Source organism: Sycon ciliatum, chromosome 3, assembly GCF_964019385.1.
Source record: "Sycon ciliatum chromosome 3, ocSycCili1.1, whole genome shotgun sequence".
Classification (NCBI taxonomy): Eukaryota; Metazoa; Porifera; class Calcarea; order Leucosolenida; family Sycettidae; genus Sycon; species Sycon ciliatum.
In genome coordinates this window covers 39,569,605-39,577,019 of record NC_088645.1, presented here as the reverse complement: position 1 = coordinate 39,577,019, position 7,415 = coordinate 39,569,605, and the positions used below count along the sequence as shown (strand labels likewise).

Genomic DNA, 7,415 nt, shown 5'->3' with positions numbered 1-7,415 from the left:
GGTCAACAGGATAGAGATAGACAGTCGTAGAGACAGTAACAGACAGAGGGACAGAAACAAAGGCACAAAGAAAACCCCACTATCGTCCGCAAGTGTGAGTGAGAGAGAGAGAGAGAGAGAGAGAGAGAGAGAGAGAGAGAGAGAGAGAGAGAGAGAGAGAGAGAGAGAGAGAGAGAGAGAGAGAGAGAGAGAGAGAGAGTGAGAGAGAGAGAGAGAGAGAGAGGAGAGAGAGAGAGAGAGAGAGAGAGAGAGAGAGAGAGAGAGAGAGAGAGAGAGAGAGAGAGAGAGAGAGAGAGAGAGAGAAAGAGAGAGAGAGAGAGAGAGAGAGAGAGAGAGAGAGAGAGAGAGAGAGAGAGAGAGAGAGAGAGAGAGAGAGAGAGAGAGAGAGAGAGAGAGAAAGAGAGAGAGAGAGAGAGAGAGAGAGAGAGAGAGAGATAGAGGGGGAGAGAGAGAAACATAGAGAAAGATGTGAGGCATGTATTTCCCTACCACCATGTCACATCGATGTCTGGCAAATGTTTGTGCATATTTTTGTATATTTATGTGTGCGTGTGTGTGTGTGTGTGTGTGTGTATGTGTGTGTGTGTGTGTGTGTGTGTGTGTGTGTGTGTGTGTGTGTGTGTGTGTGTGTGTGTGTGTGTGTGTGTGTGTGTGTGTGTGTGTGTGTGTGTGTGTGTGTGTGTGTGTGTGTGTGTGGGTGGGTGCTCACGTGCGTGCGTGTCCATGTGTGTACTAATAGTGTGAGCATGAGTGTAATAGTGGTAGTAGAAAATGAGTCAGAGTGGCACTTGATGTGTGTATTATCATGCAACTACAGCACAACCGCACACCTGGGAATGGTTCAAGGAATGACGTCTCGACCATTACCTCTCATCATGTTTGCGTATACTCTTCGGCCAAAATCGAAATCAAAGGGACGGGGGATTGAACGAAATTAAAGTGCCAGCAGATATCTGAATCACAAAGGCTTGCTATGCTAGGTGGAAACATCGGCGTTTCTCTGCAGATAAAATCTACTACACTATGTGTGGAGAGGCGGCATAAGATGTGCACATCGCAAATCCGTATGAGGATTTATAAATATTATCGGCGCCAAGTTATTCTTCAAAAATGCTTGTCAGTTCACATAGGGCTGGCGGACACTGAAGAGAGCGGTGCCTTCCTTTGCAGCACTCTCTTCGCACAACACCAGCTTACTTGCCGCGCCAGCCTGGCGACACAGGACAACGCTGTCGCTGAACGACGGGTAGAGCTTGAAGTTGGAGCGCGTCGGGAAGTCGTTGTGCACGTGCCAGTGGCACAGGGGATTCCCCATGGCGGCGATGGTGGTCTGCGTGTTTGCGGGCCCATCCAGCGAGACCATGGCAGGCTGCATCATGATGCCGCCGAGCTCCGTGTCGGCGCTCATCGGCTTCTTCACCGTCACCGGGCGCAGACCGAGGAACGCGTTGTGCAGTAAGAACAGATCCGTCTCCTTGCTGTAGTTCACCTGCTGGATAACGATGCGTGTCAGCGACGACATCGATCCAGGATCTCTGGAGATCAAAGCTCCGTCGGGCGTTGTGAGCGGCTCGTGCCCGGGCCAGTTAAATATTGCGAATAGTCCGCTCTCCTTGATCTGATCGGACTCATCTTCTTCTTTGTTCGTTCCAACAGCACCTGGACAAAATGTACAGAATGCACTAAAATATCAATATTTGTGCCCCTAGAGACAAACAGCTTTGTGGAGATTTTACTCTTAACTCTGTGAGCAATCCATCTCTATATTGAACGTCTAAAAAAGAATTATACTCCTATCTTGTTTAGCCGTGGAGTCCGGGATAAGGCATTGCGTGTCATTTCGAAATGACTGTAACTTTGAATCGCATACATCTTGATGGGCATATGACCTCACTAGTTCAACAAAAAGTGGCCAATGGGTAGGAATAGTTCAACTGTAACTGGTCTGAATGGAATCCATCAGAACGCGGTGACCTTATCTTCAAGTTCCGGATAGGAGAGCTAACACTTTGTAACCCCATCAATCGATATCGAACGATTGCTATACAGTGGAACTAAAAAAAATACTTCTCTGGTGTTCCTTCACCGATTTTCATGAACAAAGCATCTACGTTTCGAGAGTCACCTTGGCTATCACGTCGAAGGTATCCGACGTCTACAGGAGGTACAATGTTGCCGTGGTGAGACTCGAAGTCTGTGCAAAACTGAAAAATTCCCTCCGATCGAAAATTTCAAAATTTCATGCTGCGCTTGGCGGGGAATTTCCCCAGAATGCTTCGTCATACTGAAGCATGCTGGACACCAAAATTGTGCGCTTGAAACGAGCTTTCGGCTGTAGTTTGTTTGAAGTCGATATGATGAAGGAGAATGGAATGGCGGCTGTTTGAACTTTGCTGGAGCTGTTCGCGCACGGGTGCTGTTTTGAGCGGCGTTCTAGGCCACGCAGAGGAGAGGCCGTGGAGGTAGCTGGCTTGAGTGTGGTATAAATCGCTTTGCCTTGGAAATACTATTCAAGCGGCGGCTAATTTGTAAAAATCGGTGAATGTTTGGTAGAGATACAATGTACAAGCGAAAGTGCATGTTATTTGAAATTGAGTAAATTGTCGTACTTTCAGTGGGGTCACAGAGGGTCATCAAGTTTACTAGTGTTTCAAACACTAAAGTTTGGGAGGGCATTTATTACAAGGAACGCTGAGCGATAAAGACAAAAGGAGATAAACGAGTATTATAAACATCGAGCCATTGGGGAAACTCTTTGAGAATTTGGTCAGTAAGCATGAAGTACTACATGGACATCCAGCAAGAACAATGCCAATGCCAAGCATTCCCGCTGAATTGTCATTTTCAACTACAGCTACACATCGATGAAAACAGTATGTAAAGAATACACACGCCCGAGAGATTTTTTGCGTGAAAACCCCCAAATGCACCAATTTGACTTACTTCTTTGATAATTTGCGACAAGGGCAAAGTCCTTCTTGTCTTGTGTGTTGTAAAGCTCTACACACATGGCAAAATCAATGCCGACGACGACGACGACGACGACAACAACAACAACAACAACAACAACAACAACAACAACAACAACAACAACAACAACAACAACAACAACAACAACAACAACAACAACAACAACAACAACAACAACAACAACAACAACAGGAAACGAAGAAAGCATTTACATTTGAACTGTGACCACCAGAACATAATTGATTGATTTGAAAGCGGGTGGGTCGGAGCATTCCTGTGTTTTCTGATTTTCCAGATAGTTGTTCATGCTTCTTCACCATATCAAAGTACACTAGCTGAAGCACTGCCCAGCAATGGAAACTGACAAACACTAGATTCAGATGAACCTGGTTGATGGTGCAGAAAAAGTTTCTACTCCAGACAATAGATCCTGCAGACCATTGCTGCCGAAACTGTCAAACCATAGGAATGAGCAAAACAGCTGAGATCCAGGCCTAGTCCAGCAAACCAAGGACAACTCGAAAACGAATGCTCGAATGATTTGTACACACAGGCAGACACAGGAATGGTTACACACCCATACACACCCAAACGTACAGACACTGACAGACCCACTCTGAAGAACACAAAACCAGATACTCACACCGAAACACCGAAAAACACAAAACAGACGCCCACATATACATTACTTGATCAATGCCATACACTGGTAACGTCCCTACCCTCCCCTCTCCCCACACTCGTTTCTAGGGGCATGCACACACACGCACATATGCACATACACACATGCGCGCGCGCGCACACACACACACACACACACACACACACACACACACACACACTTGCATGCATACACTATTTTCACGAATGCAAGTCGCACCTTTGTACAACAAATTTCAATGTGAAAGAATGGGTTGGGACTTACAACCGAGCGTCACTTCCTATTTATATCTTATTCCCGTAGCTATGCAGAAGACGTTACTTCAGTAACGTCTAGCGCTAGCCAGGGTCCACACAGCTTTAATTTGGTGTTTGTTTGTTTGTGTGTTTGTGTGTTTGTGTCACGCCTGGCGCTATCCCGTATCTGTCCCGTACCGTACCGTACCATCAAACACAGCTAGCCACATACAGCTGGCCGCAATATTCAAATAGGGCTTTCAAACGCAAGATCATAACGTGTAGCAACTTGGAAGAATGATTATGAATGCGAAGTGTATGGGGGAATGCATGTAGGGCGATAGTGCGGGTTCGAATCCCAGGTAATGCCTGAAAAAATAGGAGAATTGAAAAATTCATAACATCCCTTTTCTTTTTTTGCCGTCATCAAGGCGGTAGACGGTGTTGTATTACCCTCGACCGTACCTGTCCCGTACCTGTCCCGTACATGTCCCGTACCTATCCCGTACCGTACAATCAAAGACGGCTGGCCACAATGCATATTCAAATAGGGCTTTCAAATACAAGATCATAGCAACTTGGAAGAATTAGTATGTATGCGAAGTGTATCGGGGGATGCATGCAGGGCGATAGTGCGGGTTCGAATCCCAGGTTATATCTAAAACAAAAAGTTGAAACTAATAAGAATTTATAACATCTCTATGCTTTTTTTGTCTAGGTTATCAAGGCAAAAAAGCATAGCGTAGGGCCCTGAGCTTCCAAGCTCTCTCGTTTATTTAACTAACAATTTGCTCAGCCGTGAAACTGGGGGCCAGTCGTATAGTCGGGGAAATACGGCACGTAATGTACGCATATGTGTGTGTATGTGTGTAATATATGTTAGGGGACTTGCAGAAAAAAGGGTACTCCTTTTAGGGGGGATTGCGCGGCCAGATAAATTTGATTAAAACTGAACGGACTCCTGAACCCTGTAGTGGACATTTTAGACCGATGAACCTTATATAGGGTGCAGGATATCATATAGCGCATAAACCTTCTACTGTATCCAACATATGTTCCCAAAGCTGTGTTACGTTTTTAGCGTCTGGCGTAGGCAGGGTCTAGATCGCTTTACGGGCCCGGTTCCACCTGTATTTTTGCGACACCACACTTTCGCACCTCGCTCTGAGTTTTCGCTGCTGATTTCTGAGACATTAAATTGAATTAATTGCAGTCACACAACGCATAAAACAGCGGTGCGGGCTAGGTGATTGACGTCACGAGCGAGATTTGTACTACTCTTTCATGTTGTCTGCATGCAGTCAATGCAGTCAGTGCTGAGACTAAATCTGGTCATGTCACTAAACAGTAACTGGCTCCAGTTCAGGGCAGCTAGCTAGCCATAATGCGCATGCAATGCGCCTTGGCACGTGCATACTGCATGCAAACACCTGCATTTAGCATGCAGCACTGTACGAAAAGGCACAAGGCACAGCGCACAGAGGCACAGGGACAAGGCACAGGGACAAGGCACAGGGGCACAAGGTACATGAGGCACAATGGGGTACATGAGGCACAATGGGGTACATGGATACATGGATGCGCCTAATGGGGTTTCTCGGCGCTTGTGCCAGTGGTTGTGAGACTTATCCACTCAACCCCACCGTTAGGCGCTGCACCTGCCGCTATGGTTTACAAGGTATTAGCGGCCGCCGTGAGTTCCCTCCGGGAAAGAACATTGAGTTCCCTCCGGGAACGGACACGATAATTTACCTTTTTTTCATTGTACGAAAATAAAATCTGTACAAAAGGTCGAAATGCTGCTTTGCCCGAGAATATTCCCATCTGAAAATTTCCTGCCATACAGTATTGAAGTACGGTGACAATGTGCATACAAACTTCGCAACTCACCGCCAGAGATTTCTGAGGAGAGGCTTGTCGCCAAACGGAACACGGTCATGCTTGTGCCCTGAGGTGTCAGCGACTCGATGCAATAGGCCCTTTCATGGAGCTCCTTGGTCTCAAGGATGCGATCAGCAATCTGCCCTCCGCCACCCTCTAGGAACGTATCCTCGCGGATGCACACTACGGCCAAGATAACTGTCTCCTCTCTCCAGCCGTCCAGGCCTCGCTCGACCACGTCCAGCGTGATACGGCCCACCGACTCGATCTGAATGCAGCGCACCCGTCGACTGACACGCATCCCATCGATGCTCTCCGGCTTCGCCACAGCGCACACAGCAGGAGCAGACGCCATCACTCCAGTCTTTAGTTCTCAGTAGACTGCGAACTCACAAAATTTATTGATCGGCTTCTAGATCTTGAATGGATTGAAAAATAAACTCAAACTAGAAATGACTGAGTGATTTTTATCACAGAGATGTCGACCGTTATGAACGCAATTCGAGTCTGCATCAAGTACTAGTTGTTGGCCTCGTTCCGAAACAGCGTCCGGCAAGACGCAGCACGATCGCATGAAGCAGCTACCAACAGCCGTTCAGTCTCAGTCTCAGAGGTGAACGTGAATCCTGACACCAGTCGTTTCACGGAAGGAACTACGCTACGAAACTGGCGTATTCACCCATTGTTCTTCTAGTTCAGCCTTCTGCCAAGAAAGTATTAGTTCTTGGGTATCCATGCTTGCATGTCCGCAGGTTTTGAATGGTTGAGCTACTATACTTAGAAATGAAGACGGCTTCTGTACTAGCTGGTTCATTCTGCGCACGTGCACGTCCACGTGTTGTTTCCATTCCACGGAAGTGTCAAGTGGGCAGTAGTGCCACCCTCGCATTCACAATCTCAGCCCCGAAACAGTGAAGAACAATGGACTTCTTCTTGTGACTACCGGTAGCTGACTAGTAAAGACTAGTAAAGACTGTCTTATTTAAATAATAGTAAGGAGAAAATTCCAGGCGTATCCAATTTCGAAAGAAAAGGTGTCAGCAGCGACCCAATCCACACAAGTAAGAACATGCAGTGCCGATGCGTCAGAGTCGATCAAGCAGATCAGATCTTGATTCGGCGTGCACAACAATTTGAATTTCGGCAGTACATGTACTTTAGGGTCTGGCGGATTCTGTCGGCAGATAAATTGGCAGAATTCGGTACTTTTTCTGGTAAGTTTCATGCATGTTTGTATGTGGATATAAAGAAATGGAGCAGAAATCGAGGAATTGCCCGCCATAAGGTTTGTATGGTTCTGCCAATTTCACTGCTTTTCGAGCAGAATCTGCCGATCCCTACAGTACTTCTCTTGTGCGAAAATATTTAGCACAAAACTGGTGAGGAATACTGAGACATTCCAAGGCATTTGAACTATAATTATTTGAAATGCTCACGTACAATTCTTTTAAAATGTGCGCAAGCTCCACTGCAGCCATTTCATTAGAATTAATCTTACACACACACCATCTTCAATCCAATTGGTCTCTTCGCTGCAAATTATGACACTTCTCAATCAAATTTTCGACCAGGAGCCATCATCAGGATCAAAATTAAAACACTTCTCAATCAAATTTTCGCCCAGGAGCCATCATCAGGATCCTAATGATGGCTTCTGGCCGAAAATT

General features: G+C 46.3%; 1 protein-coding gene across 1 annotated transcript; it reads right to left on the bottom strand.

Annotated features, from left to right (window-relative positions):
- Window positions 1–849: 849 nt before the first annotated feature.
- LOC135812165 (uncharacterized) lies at window positions 850–6,459 on the bottom strand. The gene is made up of 3 exons (XM_065325488.1): window positions 5,758–6,459; window positions 2,944–3,000; window positions 850–1,659 (listed from the first exon to the last, which is right to left on the bottom strand). The coding sequence occupies exons 1-3, from the start codon at window positions 6,101–6,103 to the stop codon at window positions 1,118–1,120; spliced, it is 945 nt and encodes a 314-aa protein (XP_065181560.1). The 5' UTR covers window positions 6,104–6,459; the 3' UTR covers window positions 850–1,117.
- Between the last annotated feature and the right edge of the window lie 956 nt (window positions 6,460–7,415).

What these genes read in the sequence shown, in the direction of transcription:
- LOC135812165 (XM_065325488.1), bottom strand. Translation starts at nt 6,103, where the DNA reads ATGGCGTCTGCTCCTGCTGTGTGCGCTGTGGCGAAGCCGGAGAGCATC. An exon ending in CTCCTCAGAAATCTCTGGCG is followed by an intron (nt 3,001 to 5,757) that starts GTGAGTTGCGAA and finishes CCATGTGTGTAG; the next exon opens with AGCTTTACAACACACAAGAC. An exon ending in TGTCGCAAATTATCAAAGAA is followed by an intron (nt 1,660 to 2,943) that starts GTAAGTCAAATT and finishes CATTTTGTCCAG; the next exon opens with GTGCTGTTGGAACGAACAAA.